Source organism: Myxocyprinus asiaticus, chromosome 46, assembly GCF_019703515.2.
Source record: "Myxocyprinus asiaticus isolate MX2 ecotype Aquarium Trade chromosome 46, UBuf_Myxa_2, whole genome shotgun sequence".
In the NCBI taxonomy this organism is placed as follows: Eukaryota; Metazoa; Chordata; class Actinopteri; order Cypriniformes; family Catostomidae; genus Myxocyprinus; species Myxocyprinus asiaticus.
The window spans coordinates 13,036,368-13,057,326 of NC_059389.1; the positions used below are offsets into that span (position 1 = coordinate 13,036,368).

General features: G+C 36.4%; 2 protein-coding genes across 2 annotated transcripts; one reads left to right on the forward strand and one right to left on the reverse strand.

Moving 5' to 3' along the window:
• Positions 1–2,412: 2,412 nt before the first annotated feature.
• cpa4 (carboxypeptidase A4) lies at positions 2,413–6,499 on the reverse strand. The gene is made up of 11 exons (XM_051689850.1): positions 6,360–6,499; positions 6,079–6,160; positions 5,627–5,761; positions 4,039–4,137; positions 3,810–3,911; positions 3,609–3,710; positions 3,394–3,504; positions 3,209–3,299; positions 2,935–3,134; positions 2,755–2,839; positions 2,413–2,650 (listed from the first exon to the last, which is right to left on the reverse strand). The coding sequence occupies exons 1-11, from the start codon at positions 6,422–6,424 to the stop codon at positions 2,463–2,465; spliced, it is 1,260 nt and encodes a 419-aa protein (XP_051545810.1). The 5' UTR covers positions 6,425–6,499; the 3' UTR covers positions 2,413–2,462.
• A 3,348-nt stretch (positions 6,500–9,847) lies between these two features.
• atp6v1e1a (ATPase H+ transporting V1 subunit E1a) lies at positions 9,848–19,096 on the forward strand. Its single transcript, XM_051689852.1, has 9 exons — positions 9,848–10,070; positions 11,008–11,073; positions 14,845–14,954; positions 15,040–15,106; positions 15,254–15,343; positions 15,429–15,497; positions 15,630–15,724; positions 15,813–15,900; positions 18,078–19,096. Exons 1-9 carry the CDS (start codon positions 10,038–10,040, stop codon positions 18,138–18,140), a joined length of 681 nt encoding a protein of 226 aa, XP_051545812.1. The 5' UTR covers positions 9,848–10,037; the 3' UTR covers positions 18,141–19,096.
• The last annotated feature ends 1,863 nt before the right edge of the window (positions 19,097–20,959 follow it).

Here is a 20,959-nt window from a genome sequence, read left to right on the forward strand (position 1 = left end):
TAACAAAATCACCCCAGATTTAAAAATAAATACAAATAAAGGTACATTTTTATATTTTATTATTTAGAAATTAATTAGATTAATTATTATTTATAATAATATAATCTAAAATAATTATAATAACAGTTACAGTTACCTAATTTATAATTATGTTGTTTCACTACATGCATAATTTAAATAATAACTATAAATAGCCAAAATAATAATTACAGTAATAATAATAACTATACATTTAATAATACACATCCTTTTTTTTTTTTTTTTTTTTTTGACACACTGGAGAAAATATATATATATATATATATATATATATATATATATATATATATATATATTATTCATATTTTATTTTCTGGCAGAAACAAAATCCAAAGTCTGTATGAATATCTATGTCACCAGTGTGTTAAAACGATGACAAAAATAGTTCCTAATTATTATAAATTACAATGGTCTAATTTATAATGGCATATTATAAATAATAAATACATTTTACTGTATTTATAATTTCAGTAATAGCTATAAATTAATATAAATTATGCAAAATTGTTTTAACACGTTGGGGACAAAGACGTTCATGTACATATCTCCCATGTTTTTATAAACAAAAATACTGTAATATGGGACATTGCTAAAATGGAATGTGGACTATTGCAATAATTACAGTACATGTCATGAAATAGATCACTTCAGTTACTGGGGTACCTCAGGGCTCAGTGCTCGGACCATTTCTCTTCTCTATATACACAACATCACTGGGACCCATCATTTATGCACATGGGTTCTCTTACCACTGCTACACCGATGACACACAGCTCTACTTGTCTTTCCAGCGCAATGACCCCATGGTGACGGCTCGAATCTCTGTCTGTTTCGCAGACATCTCAGCCTGGATGAAGGATCATCACCTGCAACTCAGCCTAGTGAAAACAGAGCTCCTTGTCTTTCCAGCTAACCCTGCTGTTGAGCACAACATCTCTGTTCAGCTGGGCTCATCTACAATAACACCTTCCAAAACGGTCAGAAACCTAGGGGTAACCATCAACAACCAGCTCAATTTCACTGACCACATCTCAAAGACAGCACGATCATGTAGATTTATACTTCACAACAACAGGAAAACAAGATCCTTCCTCTCTTAACATGCCACACAACTCCTTGTTCAGTCACTTGTCATAACTAGACTGGATTACTGTAATGCTCTCATTGCAGGCCTTCCTGCATGTGCATTTAGGCCTCTGCAAATGATCCAGAATGCAGCAGCACGTCTGGTCTTCAACGAACCAAAGAGAGTGCATGTTTCACCACTCCTTGTCTCTCTTCACTGGCTGCCGGTTGATGCACGTATCAAAATCAAGGCTCTGATGCTGGTATACAGAACAGTCAGTGGATCTGCTCCAGCATACCTAAAATAATTTCTGCAGAGCTGTACCACTGTACCTCATTGGTGGAATGACCTTCCCAACTCCATCCGTGAAGCAGACTCACTCTCTGTGTTCAAATAATGGCTAAAGAAACATCTTTTCCATGATCACTTGACCATGCACTTATAAAAAAGGAAAAAAAATTGCTGGTGCCAGATGGACTGGTTTGAGTATTTCTGTAACTGCTGATCTCCTGGGAGTTTCCCACACAACAGTCTCTAGAATTTACTCCGAATTGTGTCAAAATAAAAAACATCCAGTTCTGCGGATGGAAACGCCTTGTTGATGAGAGGTCAACAGAGAATGGTGAGACTGGTTCAAACTGACAAAGTCTACGGTAACTCAGATAACAGCTCTGTACAATTGTGGTGAGAAGAATAGCATCTCAGAATACTATTCTGAGATGCGGGTGGTTTTAATGTTGTGGCTGATCGGTGTGTGTGTGTGTGTGTATATATATATATATATATATATATATATATATATATATATATATATATATATATATATATATATATATAATGTATATATTCTTGTTGCACTCTAATCTGTCTTGGATACTATTATTCTTATGCAACTGAAATTTTGTAATGCAGCACTTTTCGTACTACTGTCTCCTTAAGATGAATCGCTTATGATGTATTATTCCTCTTTTGTAAGTCGCTTTAGATAAAAGCATCTGCCAAATTAATAAATGTAAATGCAGATACAGGGGTGTTTCTAGGGTTGGAAGAGAAAAGGGCATAGCCCCGGAGAACATCTCTCCCTAATTCATTTTGAAATATGTTAAAATGTGCTATGAATAATTGTGTATACTACACCAGTACCTTCAACATTCCTCATTTATTGCATTTTGAACATTTCTAACAAACAAAATCACAATTAAGACATAATAAAACAAACTCCTAATAAAACATATTTTATTTGTTAAGTGAAACACATGTAAATCCGCCCCCCACCAATACCACTGTAGAGACATAAAACAGATGAATACAGTGAGACCTTTATTGAAGCTTCAAAACAGAACATTTGCACATTTCTTCAATAAGGATGATCACGAACATATTCCATAATGTTTTTGAGAGCGAGCCAGGTCTCTTCTGCAGTGGGAATGATCTGATTGGCAGGCAAAATGAAACCATAGAGGCCAGTATCACGCAACTCAAAAGCAAAAGAATATTTGATGCCGATGTTGTAGGACCAGTCAATGCTTCCACCACTTGCTTGGTCTGAAATGAAATGGGCCAACATACTCAATGAGAAAACATCAGCTGTGCAAGCTGTTCAAATACAGTTAAATTGTTTCACAAATTAGTCTTTGCAATCTACTTACAGATAATCTTGCAGATGCTGCCAACTTGGTATCTGGTGTTATACAGAGAGCTGAGTGCTCTGACTGCAGATGTGCCCACAGCATGCTACAATACACCAAATTAAATCTGATTGTAAGATTATTTAGGACAAAACTGAGTATGGAAATGCTTTAGAGGTGTATGGATGTGGATTGGCTTACAAGCTCAGACTGGTCAGGAATGTTTGTGCAAGTGTAACCATAGGGATACATTAAGAGTTGGGAGTATGCGTGGATAGAGATGAAGGATTTGAAGTTGCCATGGTTCTTGATGAGCTCCACAACATTTTTCACTTCGATCTCAGAGTTGGCATAAGGACCATGGTAAGAGTCGGAGCAGGGGTCCTTGCTGGCTCCAGGACCTGGGAGAAAATGTGCATTGTCATATAAGAAAAGAGAATAGCATTGCCAAGAGAGAATGACAATATCTACAGACCACCAAAGCCAGCATCCCAGTTCCTGTTTGGGTCAACACCACGGCAGAAAGAGCCAGAGTTCACAGAGCGAGTCTTACGCCACATACGGTTCTGAATTGAAGACGTAAAGAAATGCCATTTGAAATTATTCTAATTAAAATTTTTGGTGGAACTATCCATTTACGTTCAATAGTGAGCCACTTACACTGGTGTGAGTGAAAACATATCCATCAGGGTTGGTCACAATCATCAAGTAGATATCCATTTGACCCAGGAGAGAGGTCACAGAAGCATCAACACCATAGTCTATAGCAATCTAGAGAGACAAAAATATAATTCCAGAAGGTTAGAATGATTTTTTTTTTGTGATTTTTTTTTTTTTTTATGTCATGTAGACTTTTATCCATTCATCTCACTCACCTTGTTGGCAATCCACACCGCAGAAGCCTGGCTAACCCACTCCCTGGCATGTATTCCAGCATCAACCCAGACTGCTGGTCGATTGACACCACCAGTGCTGAACTAGAATCAATGTAAATAGATGAGAACCAGACACTAGCAGATAGATCTTAATTTGTAATCTGCATTCATAATCATATGATCTGTTCTATTAGACTTTACCTTCAGGGCATACATGGGACGGTTCTCATAAGAGTTACCGATCTGTACTTTGGAGACCAGGTTAGGGTGACTTGCAACAAGAGTGTCCATAAAACTGTAAATCTGAAGCAGTTAAATATTCAGATTTTTTTTTTTTTTCATCTTGGAAACATATGATATCATGTCATGCATATGGTTGTGCATTAGTTTGTGTGTATCTCTCTAATGCATGTACAGAGTAAGCACTTACTTCATCCAGGGTGTGATAAGCACCAAAGTTGAAGCTCTTGTTATCACGTTCCATTGCTACATTACTCACCATCTCTGCTTTCTCCTTTTGCAAAAGTTCCTGAGACACACAAAAACTTTGCATATTACCATTACATTATGCTATAATTGCTCCTTGCTGATTAAATAGCATAAACCAATCTAAGGTGGTTTGCTGGTCTTAGCCGGTCTCCCAGCCTGTCAAGCTGTTGTTTAGGTGGTTAAGCTGGTCAGCTAGCTGGTCTTCCAGTCTGACCAGCTGAAAAGCGACAAAAAACCTTTAAAATCGACCAGCCATCTTGGAAAAAAGTTAACACCATGAGACTGGTTCCAGGTCATTTTAAAGGGATAGTTCACCCTAATATGAAAATTCTCTCATCATTTACTCACCCTCATGCCATCCCAGATTTGTATGACTTTCTTTCTTCGGCTGAACACAAATGAAGATTTTTAGAAGAAATGTCTCAGCTCTGTTGGTCGTTTCAATGCAAGTGAATGGAGGCCAGAAATCTGAAGCTTCAAAAAGCAGATAAAAGCAGCATAGAAGTAATCCATAAGACTCTTGTGGTTAAATCCATGTTTTTAAAAGCGATATGATAGGTGTAGGTAAGAAACAAATCAATATTTAAGTCACTTTTATAAAAAAAAAAATCTCCACTTTCACTTTCACATTTGAAAGTCACGTGGCGCCTGTTTAGTGACGAGGAGCACTATATCAGCTGATCAGCGGGAGAGCGAGATAAAGGGGAGCCAGAGGCACCAGTTTGAGGGAGAGAGAGAGAGACACACGCGGTCGCATTGCATGTGTGTCTGTGTTTGTTTATGTTTGTTTTAAGTTAAGTTTGACATTAAAACTTTATGTTTACTGTTCAGCCGGTTCCCGCCTCCTCTTTGCCCATCCTTGAACTGTTACAGTGCGAACTGTGGGTCTCTCTCTCTCTCTCGAACTGGCGCCTCCGGCTCCCTTTTATCTTGCTCTCCCATTGATCTGGTCATTCATCGCCGGCCGTGAACCATCACGGCCTGGCCACGCCCTCCTCCTCGTCACATGGAGATTTATAGTAAAAACTGACTTAAATATTGATCTCTTTCTTACCCACACCTATCATATCGCTTTTAAAGATATGGAATTAACCACTGGAGTCTTATGAATTACTTTTATGCTGCTTTTTGGACCTTCATATTTCTGGTCACCATTCACTTGCATTGAAAGGACCAACAGAGCTGAAACATTCTTCTAAAATCTTTGTTTGTGTTCTGCAGAAGAAAGAAAGTCATAAACATAAAGCATAAAGGTGAGTAAATGATAAGAGAATTTCATTCATTTTTGGGTGGACTATCCCTTTAACAGAGTTATACCAAAGATGTTGTTGTTTTGTGAAAATTGTGAAAATAAATGCATTCTGAGCCTAAATAAAGTTTTGAACTCCTTTATTTTTATATTTTTCTAGTTTCATCACCTTCATTCAACTGATGTTAAAAATTATATAATTTTTAAATATTAAATAATTTCAGAGTGTGTTTTAATCTGTATTTACAGTTTGCTTTCAATGTGGCTACATGGCTCTCACCTGCACATTGTTGATCATGACAGTGAAAGGGACGTTGTTTGCCCTGAAGAAGTCCTTGACAGCATACAGACTGGCATGAGGCACGCGAATGTCAACAGGCAGTTTAGTGGAGACAGCATGGGTCCAGAAATCCAGCTATAGGATAACATTATACACACACACACACACACACACACACACACACACACATATATATATGTCAACAAACTATCCGTGTTTGGTCTATAATAAAAACTAGTGTAATAAACGTCCTCCCAATATTAAGATTAGTGGTTGACCCAAATGAGTTTTCATAGGTTAATTCTTGAGTAAATTACAACAGAAATTTCTTTTTTGGCCGATCTAACCCTTTAAATTATTACATTTGTTCCCCCCAAGCCTGAATATGTGGGTACATCCTTGGTAACCGATGTGCCACAAGAATTTAAGAGGTACAGTACAGACTATCGTACCCCCCAGTAAATGTCTCCTTCCAACTCCTTCAAAGCCTCAAGGTGGTCCTCAGATTCTGCATGGATTCTGAGAACTTGGTCTCTATCAAGAAAGAAAGCAGAAAGAAAGCCTTGTGTTAGCATGAGCTGACATAATTTTAAAAATAATGTCATATAAAAAAATTATAAAATATATAATGTTAACAATAATGATTTTTAAAATGAAAGGTATTGGTGACATATGGTGACATATTGGGACTTTAAATCTTAATTACATGAAAGAAAGTTATGTCTAAACTTACCCTTCAAAGAGCTTCTCACAGTGAACTGTGGCAAAGAGTACAAATACAGCTAGATAGAGCCTCATGTTCTTCAGTTCTGGAAACAAAATCTACTGTAGTTCTCTTGGACAGTTGAGCAGCTCTTATACACACAGAGACACATGTTGAGTTCCCAGGTGTATCAATCACATAATCAGGGTTGATATAATTTAACATGACTCACCGTGATGCAACAACCTCTGAATGTGTATCTGTTCCAGGTGCGTATTGTGACATGTTTCTCAGTGATTCTTAAAATAAGCTTAAAAAAACAGCGGAAAGGCTTTCACTCATGTGATACTTCTGCATGTTTATGAGAAACTTCACATGAAAGACAATACACAGATTATTAGGGGTCCACGGTGTTCATTTTAAGAGTGAAAAAGAGTAACTATCAGTCCTATATAATGTGCCCCCAATATACACAACAGGTTTTGGGGTTTTTCAATGAGAGATTCTAAAGCATTTGCATTTTGTCCCCCCCAATATTTGGTTACATGGTTATCAGTCAAATTGGTACGACAGGTACTGTACATGTGAAACAGGATAACAAGCTGTCTTCTTACGTTTAAAACAATGTTTACACCTATAATAGCTAATTTTTTTTTTTTTTTTTTTTTTTTTTACCTTTACAGACCCAGGGAGTCTTGGTAAGGCTGTATAACAACTTTCAAACATTAGCAAAAAATATACTGCTTTTCAGATCATTAGTTAATGTGCATTTAAATCGTTAGAAATGTCCTAATTGTTTACGAAAATTTTATATATTTTATGTACTGTACCTTCTCTGCATGGTGTGAGCCACCTGCAATACCTTTACTGGTCCTCACGGACCCCTTTAAGGGATAGTTCACCCAAAAATGAAAATTCTCTGATAACTTACTCACCCTCATGCCATCTGAGATCAGAGTATGTGAGTGGAGTGGAGCGGCAACAATTTCCCCTCCCCGCTCAAAGCATTCTTTAATCACTCTGCTCCAGCTCCACTCCGGGTTGTCTCCGGTCGCTCGCTCCCGCGCTCCTAGAGAAACCCTGTTCCGTGTTTGCTCCTTGACAAAATTAGCGCCTCTCCACTGTAAAGTTATTTCAGCATGCTTTGTAATATCACAACCTTCCATGCAGAAGGTGTATTAAATGAAAAATAAATACACAATACTAGAAGAAAAGCTACAACGTGCTTTATTAGAACACTAACATTAGCCAAAGACTAAATTAAATAATTTTTATAGCTTACTTTTGAAACATATGGGCAGCATTCTCTGGGTTTGATCAATTAAATAAATTGCTAGATACAAAAAAAAAAAAAAAAAAAAAAACAAAAACATTAATTATAAATTACCAAACGAAAACAATTAATACATTTCCAGAACAAAAACAAAACATTAAATTAATCAAATTAATAAATTACCACAAAAATAAATAAATAAATAAATAAATAAAAATACATAGGCCTATGTATTATTGCCTATTATTTTCTATTATTGCACTTCTTTTAATTAACCTTGCCCTATAATTCTGTGAACGAAAAAAATACATTCTCAGAATGTTCTACACTTTTTATTATTTTTTATTATTGCATCTTTTTATCAACATTTCAACCATTTACAACCTAAGAAAGCCCGGCAATTACAGTGCAAAATAAATAAATGAATAAATAAAATAACATAAAAAGGAATCAGGAGCGTTGTAATATACCAAACCTCAAAATATTACTTAAAGAAACATCAATACAATCAAGATATGGGGTCCAGACCTGATGGAAATCTTCAGTTGACAAGTGAGAAACACATGTTGTTCTACACTTTTTTTTTTTTTTTAATCAAATCTAGATAAGACTATCATAATTATATGTCTTATGCAGAGTTCACTTTTAGAAATACTAGCGTTTGAATTTTTTACGATTTTAAAACTACCTCTATTCGCATTTGCTGAGCATTTTCTTCATCTGCAAATGTATAACGCATAAATTAGCCTACGGTACTAAAATAAATTTAGATGGCAATCGATTAAAATCAAACTACGCAATATTAACATGTTGATTAGTTCAGTTGGTGTTTTACGTCGTTAAAAGTTAAATTCTATTTAATGCGGGACATAATAGCCAACAGTTAAGTTTGAGATGCATTCGATTATAATGATGATATGATTATTCAAAATATTTAATAGGGGATATATGTATTACTGACCTTTAGATTTTCTCTGCACATGTGAACTGAATTATCATCGTGTTTTTTGGACACGTCTTTTACGATTTCCCCACTCGTGTTCTCCCTCGCCATCCCATCATTAATTTTCACTATATGCCAGATGACATAAGAATAAAGAGATGAGACAGGAGCATGTAGTTAAGTCAAGCTTTACCGCAAGCTTAACTCAATAATAGGGAGCGTGAAAGTAACAGAAAGCGAAAGTAACCTTTGCACTGGAGGTCGAACATTACCAAGATTTTAAATTAGTATTTTTTTTTTTTTTTTTACCACATTCTTTTTGGTTATATCAGAAATTCCATCTTTCCTTCATGCCAATAGTGTTTAACACTGCTTAACACCTGGTGAATTATTGCATTAAGGTCCGTTAACAGGTGTTTTGCCCGTGATGGAGCATTAGTGGAGCGCTCTTGGAGCCAGAGAAAATAATGACGCTCCAGTTTTTTAAAAACCCGCTCCTCTCTCCAGGCAAAATCATGCCGCTCCACTCCTGCTCCGCTCCCACTCCGCTCTGCTCACATACTCTGTCTGAGATGTGTATGAGTTTCTTTCTTCTGGAAAACACTTTTTAAGATGTACATGCCATCGCGCTAACACCTCGGGAGCACTCGGGTAAATTCGGCCAATGCCTGACTGTAAGCGATCTTTTATAGTTAAAAAGTGCTTAAATATCGTTCTTTTTCGCACACAAAGTGATCGATTCGCTATAGAAGACATTAATGTCACCGCTGGAGACAGGATGGATTACTCTTGTGGTGACGATCTGTGCTTTTTGGACCTAAAATATCTAATCACCATCATCTCCCATTCTAAGGACGTGCTGAGCCTGGATCTTTTTCTACAACTCTTCAAAACAGCTCACATGGCATGAAGGTGAGTAAATTATCAGAGAATTTTCTTTTTTTTGGGATGAACTATCCCTTTAATTTTTTTTCCTTGGATATTTTTCTGACAAGTTTATATATATATATATATATATATACTTGTCAGAAAAATATCCAAGGAAAAAAAAACTATATATACACCGATAAGCCACAACATTAAAACCACCTGCCTAATATTGTGTAGGTACCCCTTGTGCCGCCAAAATACATGGATTTTACCACTGGACTCTTTTCTTACTGAAGAAAGAAAGTCAAACACATTTGAGATGGCATAAGAATAAATTTTGAGAGAATTTTAATTTTTGGGGTGAACTGTCCCTTTAACTGATAGCGATAAGTCAGCAGAGTGGGAGGGGTTTAAAACCGGAACTGCGTCAATTCACGTGACGCTTTCATCCCTGTCAGCTGATGTTTTACGGAACTTTAATGTAGTGCTGCAAGTCCCACTATTATTGCTAAAGTTATTAGTTGAGTCTAGTTTTGTTTGAACACGATCCATAGTTAATCTATACACTTTCCTCCTGTAAATTCCTCTTCAAATTAGAGCCAGTGCCTTAAAAACATCAACCATGGCGCTCAGCGATGCCGACGTGAAGAAACAGGTAAGCAAACCGTTTATAAGTTTAACAACTAACTTTAGAAGTTATCTTTTTTAACTAACTGTTATATTTAACTGGATATAATGAAAGAAATGTCTGCTGTAAATATTTTAAAGGTATTTTGATTGCTCTTGTGTTCTGTGAAACTCCTTTTTATTTGTAAATGGATTAAATAATTTATAATGATTGAATATTTTGGTGAAAACTTTAATAACTGGCTGGACATCTAGTTAAATTATGTCTTTTGGGAAGGACAATTTCAGTTCTTAAACTCTACATTTAAAGTTATATTCTGAGAATGTTATTGCTGTGAATCACAAGATAAACTCAGGAGAAGTCAAAAGAGGAAATTATAGTCTTTATGTTGGACTTTCCAATATCACTTATGCAACAGTTGTACTCTTGTTTCCCTATCAGTTTTTAGCCCTGTCTCTCAGTTATTTCTTGACATAAATAAGGGTTAATGTGGTTTGGAGCGCTTGCATTTTTAATTTAAATAAATGACCTACTTAATTTGTCAAAATGTGTAGTGTATAACAGAGCACAATATTGTATTGCACAATGCATTGTGCTTAACCTTTCATTTCAAGTGTGATAAATAAGCTGTGAAATAATAGCTGCCATGATTATTTTAATTATCTCCTTTTTTACTCATTTGACCTGTCTGCCAAAAGATAAGATTTTTTATTTATTTTTTTATACACAAAACTGAATAAAAAATGCTAAATAACTTTTAATTTCCATGTTGTTAACTGGGCAGCACTGACAAGGTCATATGACCACAATGTAGCATACTACAGTTTGAAACAATAACTGTGGATTAATTAAAAATAGTTTGAAAAATAAGTAGTAAACAGTTTATTCTGCACAGATTACATTTTTATTATTATTAAATTAGCAAGCAAGTATTCCAGTAATAATGTTCTATGTCTCTCTCCAGATCAAACACATGATGGCCTTTATTGAGCAGGAGGCCAGTGAGAAGGCAGAGGAAATTGATGCAAAGGTAATTTATGAATGCAATGTTTAGCTTATGCTGAAGGCAAATGATCATGCTGTCATGCATCTGGCCTGGATTTTTCTAGGCCCCCTTGTTTTGAGCACAATCCTAAAACAGACATACTCAAAATAAAATGGCTGTAGTTCATCACTCCATTGTATTACAGGCATTTTTGTGGTCTCTTTTGAAAGAAGTAACTTCGAAGTTTGTTGTCCAAAAGTCAGAACTAATAAAAGTCATTAAGATAGAAAAGCTCAAATTTATTGTAAAGTGGTCAACCATTTTTGTTGCATAACATATTTTTATGAAATAATATATGAGACTGACCCGGTAGATCCATATAAACACAATGGAGCTAAAGCCAGAAGTCTCATAATATCCTTTTTAAAATTTGGGGATGATAACTTTAAAACTCTGAGTTTTTTTTAAACATTTTCCAAGACCATGTCATGTGATATGGCCGTGGATACCATTAACATTAGCTCAATTAATGCAGAATGGTAAACATGACAACTTACACATTATCTAGTGCATTTATTTGACTTCCAGTCATAATCGAGTTGTTATAACAATGTCTTTTACATATCTCATGTGGATTCCATTCATGGAATGAGGCAGAGAGCAGATTATTAGTACAATATGCAGCAGATGGCAGATGTTCAGCATCAGCTGATTCAGTTCCATTATGTAGACAATAAACATATACAAATACCAGAGAACGAATGGAAATTATTTACAAACCATACATTTTTGTAGTCGTCTATTTATTTACAACATGTCAAACTATTAGTTTTATGCTTTATAGAGTGTTTATAAGGCTAATACCCTAATATGGTTTGGTATGCGGAAGTGCCTTTCACATGGGCACTGATGTGGGCATGATCTTATTCCAAAGTCCCTTTCAATGCAAGTCAGTTTACGCGGTGCTCATCCTTGGAACACTCCCGGGAAGCTATTTTTCTATGGATACAAGCGGCATAAAAGTACAGCTCCTATCTACTTGAATAGGGACAGACAGAAATCTCAAACGGTTGGTTAAGATTACGATCAAAGAACAATTTCAAATCAGCAGTTAAATCTGACAACAATAGAATCATAAATTCTGCTTCTTTAGCTCAGATTGCGCTAAAAACGCTATTTTTCAGGCTGGTCCAGCTAATGCGCATACATGTTCTCGAGTTGACTAACAGACGATGTCTGTGTCAAAAAGGTGATTGGCTCTTTTACCTGTAAGGTGGGTTTTCCTTTTCTACATCTGCCATATTAGGTGTTCCAATTTCTCCCATTCATTTTAATACCAGTACTCTGTCTTGGGCTAAATAGTCTGTCCATGGAGTCATTGAAAAATTTAGGAGCCAAATGGCTGTTTTTAGATGCCAAATTAAAGACTTTACTGATTTAGATGGGAACTGATTAATCAGCCAATATTTAATATACATATATATATATATATATATATACACACACAGTTGAAGTCAGAAGTTTACATACACCTTAGCCAAATACATTTAAACTCAGTTTTTCACAGTTCCTGACATTTAATCGTAGAAAACATTCCCTGTCTTAGGTCAGTTAGGATCACTATTTTAAGAATGTGAAATGTCAGAATAATAGTTGAGAGGATGATTTATTTCAGCTTTTATTTCTTTCATCACATTCCCAGTGGGTCAGAAGATTACACACTTTGTTAGTATTTGGTGGCATTGCCTTTAACTTGGGTCAAACATTTTAGGTAGCCTTCCACAAGCTTCTTACAGTAAATTGCTGGAATTTTGGCCCATTCCTCCAGACAGAACCGGTGTAACACTGTCAGGTTTGTAGGACTCCTTGCTCGCACACACTTTTTCAGTTCTGCCCACAAATTTTCTATCAGATTGAGGTCAGGGCTTTGTGATGGCCACTCCAATACCTTGACTTTGTTGTCCTTAAACCATTTTGCCACAAATTTGGAGTTATGCTTGGGGTCATTGTCCATTTGGAAGACCAATTTGCAACCAAGCTTTAACTTCCTGGCTGATGTCTTGAGATTTTGCTTCAATCTATCCACATAATTTTCCTTCCTCATGATGCCATCTATTTTGTGAAGTGCACCGGTCCCTCCTGCAGCAAAGCACAACATGATGCTGCCACCCCCATGCTTCACAGTTGGGATAGTGTTCTTTGGCTTGCGAGCCTCACCCTTTTTCCTCCAAACATAACGATGGTCATTATGGCCAAACAGTTAAATTTTTGTTTCATTAGACCAGAGGACATGTCTCCAAAAAGTAAGATCTTTGTCCCCATGTGCACATGCAAACTGTAGTCTGGCTTTTTTATGGCAGTTTTTGAGCAATGGCTTCTTCCTTGCTGAGCAGCCTTTCAGGTTATGTCGATAGGACTCGTTTTACTGTGGATATAGATACTTGTCTACCTGTTTCCTACAGCATCTTCACAAGGTCCTTTGCTGTTGTTCTGGGATTGATTTGCACTTTTCGCACCAAACTACGTTCATCTCTAGGAGACAGAATGCGTCTCCTTCCTGAGCGGTATGATGGCTGCGTGGTCCCATGGTGTTTATACTGGCCTACTATTGTTTGTAAAGATGAACATGGTACTTTCAGGCATGTGGAAATTGCTCCCAAGGATAAACCAGACTTGTGGGGGTCCACAATTTTTTTTTCTGAGATTTTGGCTGATTTCTTTTGATTTTCCCATGATGTCAAGCAAAGAGGCACTGAGTTTGAAGGTAGGCCTTAAAATACATCCATAGGTACACCTCCAATTGACTCCAATTAGCCAATAAGCCTATCAGAAGCTAAATGGCTAATTGCCTAAACGTTTGACATCATTTTCTGGAATTTTCAAAGCTGCTTAAAGGCACAGTTAACTGACCCACTGGAATTGTGATATAGTCAATTAAAAGTGAAACAATCTGTCTGTAAACAGTTGTTGGAAAGTGACTCGTGTCATGAACAAAGTAGATGTCCTAAACGACTTGCCAAAACTATAGTTTGCTAATATGAAATCTGTGGAGTGGTTAAAAAATTTGTTTTAATGACTTCAACTTAAGTGTATGTAAACTTCTGACTTCAAATGTATCTATCTGTCTGACTGTCTGTCCGTCCATGCATACATACTATGGCTGAAAGAACTTTTAAAATCCTATGCAATAGCTGTATGATTCATGTTGTCTTAATTATGTAAATATGACAAAGAATAACTTTTAAATTGTATGTCACGTTTCATATTATTACACTGCAGATATAAATGGTGAAATTAAACATTAATCTGTTCTGTTTTCTTCAGTTAGCTCACAAGCTAACTGGTTAGCCTTAGCTTTGCATACCGCTAGCCGATTAGCCTACTAGCTACACCGTGGTACAGCTTCTTCACCTCTTCATTTTCATCACATTTCTCCTCACTGTCACTACCAATTTGTATGGTGTCATGACCGTATTCAGTAGAACCTTTATGTTGCAGTATTTTTAATAATTTTACAAACGTTTTAATTTTTAATCTTTGTGGTTCTGGTTAGTTGTGAGGTTGCTGTGTTACTCCAAATAAACACAACAAACAAACTATGGGTAAATATCAAAGTGGTAGTATTAGATTTTCAAATGATGTATAGTTTGTCACGATTAAATAAGAATTGTATGGTAATAACATGCAGTCATTGTAAACAAAACTGATTGTGAGGCCTTCTGCGATCCCTGCGTGGGAAGTTAATATCATCTACTGTATTAGGAACTTTGTCTTAAGCATGGACTTGAATTAAATCATGTGTATTGTGTCTTGCAGGCAGAAGAAGAGTTTAATATTGAAAAGGGCCGACTGGTACAGACTCAAAGGTTGAAAATAATGGAATACTATGAGAAGAAAGAGAAACAGATTGAACAACAAAAGAAAATGTGAGTCTTACTTTTTGGCTTTCTCTAAATAAGTACCCTGATTCCTTAATCATAGTATTCAATGGTGTTTCCATTCAATCCACAGCCAAATGTCTAATTTGATGAACCAGGCACGACTGAAGGTCCTCAAAGCCCGTGATGACATGATTATGGTATGATGATGTAATTCGAGGATTTCTATGGTTAATGTACTAGATTTAGACACTGAAGGCTTTCATACAAAATTTAGAATTGCACTCCATCCTCAAATGAACTACATGTAAGCTCTTTTTAATGTATCTCATGTGCTCCTTGTGCAGGATCTCCTAAACGATGCAAGAAAACGGTTGAGCAACATTGCTAAAGACTCAAATCAATACCCAACACTGCTGGAAGGCCTGATTTTACAGGTCAGAACCATGAGATTTGCAATCACACAGATTTTTGAAGTGGATACTCACAATTAAATTATTTTAAACATCTTTCACTCAACAGGGATTTTATCAATTGCTGGAGCCCAAAGTCACAATACGCTGCAGAAAGGAAGATGTAGCAATGGTGCAGGTGAGTTTTGCTTCTCTAATCAGTTTGCATCATACTCTGCAATGTTTATATATCAGCTATACACTGTTTATATTTTCAGAAATGTTGATATACCAGAATTTTCTGCACTCATGCTACGCTTTCTCATTCTAGGCTGCTGTCCAGAAAAACATCCCCATTTATAAAGAGGCTGTAAAGTGTAATATTGAAGTGCGCATTGATGAAAAAAACTACCTGTCCCCTGATATGTAAGATCACTTCAATATTATATTTGATTAGAAATATTGCATATATAATCTATTTAATGCATTGATTGTTTGTGTTTGGCATCCTCAGTTCTGGAGGTGTTGAGGTCTATAATGCTGATGGCAAAATCAAGGTGTCCAACACACTGGAAAGTAGACTAGACCTTATGGCACATCAGGTAGGATAGTGGGTCCAATTCACTAATAGACTATGTACTCACTTATGTGTGCAGAAAAGATTCTTATGCAAAATGTCTGCAGGATTCACAACAGGTGAACAAAATATGTATACAATATTAAGAATGAATTTTTTTTTTGATGAATCACAATTCCTGTGTGAAAATGTTCAGTTTTAGTGAATAAAAGTTAGTGAATGAAACCCAGTGAGAGGGAAAGAACTGGTATATAACTGAACAACATGGGAGAAATGTGAATGCTAGTATTATAAATGCAACTCACCTCTTGCTTTCCTCTTTGCTCTTTCAGGATAGGTATACTACACCATATATAAGTGGTCGTATGAATAGAAATAAGCAGATACTTAAGAGCCTATGATTGGATCATTATTGCAGTGATTAATAAGTTTCAGCTGGCAACAATTCTTTTAACCCTAACTGATGCAGTGTGTAGCTTCTCATTTCTTAAACAACCATGTCGTAGACGTATCCCGTGGTCATGGAAAAGATGTTATTGTGTTTCAGAAGGGGCATATTATTGGCCTGCATCAAGCAAAGAAAACAACTGAAATCACTGGTATTGGGTTAAAGGTGCAATATGTAATATTTACTGTACTAAAGCATAAAATTATCATAATATGTTATCAGAGATTTAGGAAACATACTAAGTTGAAATACTGGCTTCTCCGAAAACAATGCTACAGCCAGTATGTTGTACTTTGAAATGTCCGTTCCGGGCTGGAATTTCTGTTTGTGTTTTGGCCTGTGTGTTCCCGCCCACTGCCTATTTCCCAATAGTATTTCGACACCCCGGGTTGCCAGATTTGAACCAAGTTAGTGGGCAAACACAGTGTGCTGCAGTCATGGAATCCAGCAATACATCTAGCTAACATAGACAGAGTTATAAAAAGTCCACATAAGCTGGTTTATAATTTACAAACAATAAAAACATTGCAAACGTATACATTAGCTGATCATCTTACAGTGTAAGGCTTGTCGCTTGCCATTGTCAGTTTGCTCGTTCCTGTTGCGTGTCCTCAACCTGGCAACACGCATGAGCTTAGAGTCTGGGGAGGAGGGGGCGGGGGAGACAACTCTCTCCAATATTTTGAATTTGGACTGTATTACCTATTTTAAACGCTTGATGTCAGTGTTACATATTACTCCTTTAAGAACTGTCCAACACATTATTAAAACCTGAAAGGCTAGTGGTGAACTATCAGCTTCGCAGAAGAAATGTGGTCAGAAAAAAATCTTGAATAATCGTGATCGGAGATCACTAAAATGCTTAAAGTCGCATTGTAAAAAATCGACAGTAGAAATCAGGCTATGTTTAATAGTGAAAGTAAGAGCATTTCCACACACACAATGTGACGAGAACTTCCAGGATTGGGACTAAACAGCTGTGTGGCCACAAGAAAGCCACTTGTTAGTGAGGCTAATCGGAAAAAATGACTTCAATTTGCTAGGGAGCATAAAGATTGAACTATGGAGTGATGGAAAAAAGACATGTGGTCTGATGAGTCCAGATTTACTCTATTCCAAAGTGATGGACACATCAGGGTAAGAAGGGAAGCGCATGAAGCAATGCACCCATCATGCACAGTGCCCTCTGTACAAGCATCTGGAGGCAGTGTTATGATCTGGGGTTGCTTCAATTGGTCAGGTAGGCTGAGCAACGTTATGCAGCAATAAAATGAAGTCAGCTGACCACCTGAATGTACTGAATGACCAGGTTATCCCATCAATGGATTTTTTTCTTCCCTGACGGCACGGGCATATCCCAGGACGACAATGCCAAAATTCATTGGGCTCAAATTATGGAAGAATGGTTCAGGGAGCATGAGGAATCATTTTCACACATGAACTGGCCACCACAGAGTCCTGACCTTAACCCTATCAAAAGTATTTGGGATGTGCAGGGGAACACTTTACGGAGTGGTTCGACTCTCCCGTCGTCAATACAAGATCTCGGCAAAAAATTAATGCAACTCTGGATGGAAATAAATGTTGTGACGTTGCATAAAGTTGTCCAAACGATGCCACGACGAATGCGCGCCGTAATCAAAGCTAAAGGCGGTCCAACTAAATATTAGAGTTTGTGATTCTTTTTTTTGGCCAGGCCGTGTATAATGAAGCTTTGTTGTATTGAAGTATTCTTTGTCCTTCTCCTTTTACAGATGATGCCTGAGATCAGAGTGGCTCTGTTTGGTGTTAACCAAAACCGCAAGTTTATGGACTAATGGACTGTGTTGTTACCAAGATGTTCAGCAGCATTTGAGAGAACAGTGAAATTCAGATGAGCAATGAGCTGGTTTCCTTTTTTTTTTTTTTTTTTTTTTTTTTAAAAGGCCACTTTGTGGATTTTTTTGAAGTGGAAAACTGTTTCTGGCATTTCTGGAAATTCAGTTGTCATTTAATTTTTGTGTTTTTTTTTTTTTAAGCCCAAAGAAGGGCTTATTATGTGTACTCATGTCTCTCCTTTGAGTTTTTTTTTTAAATTTTTTTTTTATGCTTATTGTTCAAAGATTGATCTATTCTTATACAAGGAAACAAAACCCTGACATCTTATCTGTCTGTACAAAGACCAAAAATAAGTCAGGAATTTACATTGTCTCTTACTGCCTTTTCTGATTAACACTTTTTATTGATTCACACAATTGACAAAGAAAAGCAAAACATATATTCACTCTTATTGCCTTTTGAATGTTGTTAGCGAAGCTAGCAGCCAAACTGTTTTTCCTAAGGAAATCCTCATTCAGTGTCTTAAATATAGGGATTGTTTTAGATTAAGAAATATAATTTAAAAATGCTGCCCTCTTGTGGAATTTCAGTATTTGAGATGCAAATCTGAATCAATTGTGGTGCGCAAACAAATGTTTTGCATAATCAATTTACTCCAGACCGTGTTTCTTTTAGGAAACTTTAAAATACAATAGCTTTTCAAAGAACAGATTTGTTACACAGAAGCCTATATTTGTAGTGTGTGAATTGCATATTTGAAATGTAAAGATTTGTTGCTTTCCACAATTACTGAGTATAGTATTTGAATAAGAAGCTCAGTAAACCTGAGAACAACAAAGAAGGAAGCAAATGCTGTAATGAATATTTCCCAGTATAATTAAAATGCTGTAAACAATGTTAGCTGTTGTGCTAACTCCCAGCAGACATAAAGGCTATGTTTGGTATAGCAAACTGACATCTTACTATTTTTGCAGTATATAGTATGTGAATTTTCTGCATGCATAGAACACCCAAATGACTCCCTATATTTGACTAAATGTGCAGTATACAATAAAGCACACTGCACAGAATACCTTCAATTTCCGAAGTGACCCAGAAGTAATTCAGACAGAGTAATTACTCATTAATAATTTCTATTTTGGCTCATTTGATTAAACTACCAAAAGTTAAGACATTTATACACATAAGTAATTTAAAAATAACCATCCAGGATGCCACTCACATGCAATTTAATGAGGTAATGTGGCAACTGTAGCATACTACTGTTGGAAATGTTTATCAATGCGTAACAACCCACTGCTTCACTTATAATATATTTCTTAAGTAGGCAGTATACAGTGTTTCACCGTTGGAAAATGTCCCAACTATGTAACAAGATACATACCGTTGTGTCACGTCTTGGTTTAAACAAGAATGAAAGTATACTATTAAACAAATAGACAAGTAAATTACAGTGATTACTTACCACGCTGTCACAGACTGCAGTATCCATGGTGTTTGTGGAAGGGGTTCATTTTCTTCGAATTCGGGATCAGACTCAGGCTCAAACATTTATGGATGAATTCCTCCGGTTGTCATTTTTTTAACCATCCAAAGTTTTCAAAACAACCCTACATGCGAGTAATGGCAGGGGCGTTTACACTTATTCCACATGCAAAGATGTTACCCAATCACAGCAGTGGGCGTTTACACTTAAGTCTTCAAGAATGCACTCCCCCAAAAATGGAGCGTTTGAATCGGAGGCACAAAAACTGGATAGAAAATGACCAATTATTCCTATATTATGACTACTTTTAATTAAAAAAAAATAAGTAGACCTCAAGGAACATTATAAAATAAAATAAAAATCCAGTTCATGACAACTTTAAAGGTTTACTCAGTATTTTTTTCCTACTGAGTTTGAATGATGCAGCATCCAGGCCACTAGGTGTCAGTGTAAGCCAATGTAAGACACTTTAAACGCCCACTCATCTCTTTAACCACATGTGCTTTCTCTAAAAACCCCACCCTCCAAAAAACTATTCAGCCTTGACATCAATTTGTAGGCAAACCCGGAAGTCTAAAGCCTGGTTTATACTTTGGATGAAGAAGAATTTTTATTCCTGGACGAATTAAAGCACCTTAGGTGAACGAAGCCACGGTTTATACTACGCGCAACGTCGTTTTAAAATTAGTTCATTTAGGGTGATGTTAGGGTGTTTAACGTACCGTTCCAGTCAGAAGTAAATCCAATAATGCTGATTTTTCTCTCCATGGACCGCCGATCTTTGTTTTATTAAACTTGTCAAGGCAAACTTGTGTTGCAAATCATGTAAAAAATTATACTTCCACACAATAGTGGTGTCCCAAATGACACTATACACTTTTAAAGTATACTATGCACTCAGCCATGTAGTGTATGAATTTTCAAAGTGTATTATTGTCCCAAATGGAACACTTAATGTTTTTTTTACTACATTGTAGCATTCGCCGTTTAACAGCTGACGTAAGTGACATTTCAAGAGCACGTGATATGTTGCCGCTAAGTAAACGTTTGCAGGGTAAACTTCAACAGCGGTGAATGGGAGACCACAGCAAATATTATTTTCACTTACCCATTTGCTCCAAAAACAAAAGAAAAAAGAATCCACTATTACATTTGAATGACTTTCCATACGAAAAATAAATAAATAGAGAGCAGTGAATTAAGACAATCAGATGGGAGTAGATGTCAAATTTACTGGCACTCTCTCGCAGCTGTGGTCATTTTTTTATTTTTATTTTTTTTAACTGATTCCAGGGTAAAATAACACAAAGCATAAAGTTATAAACTTACACT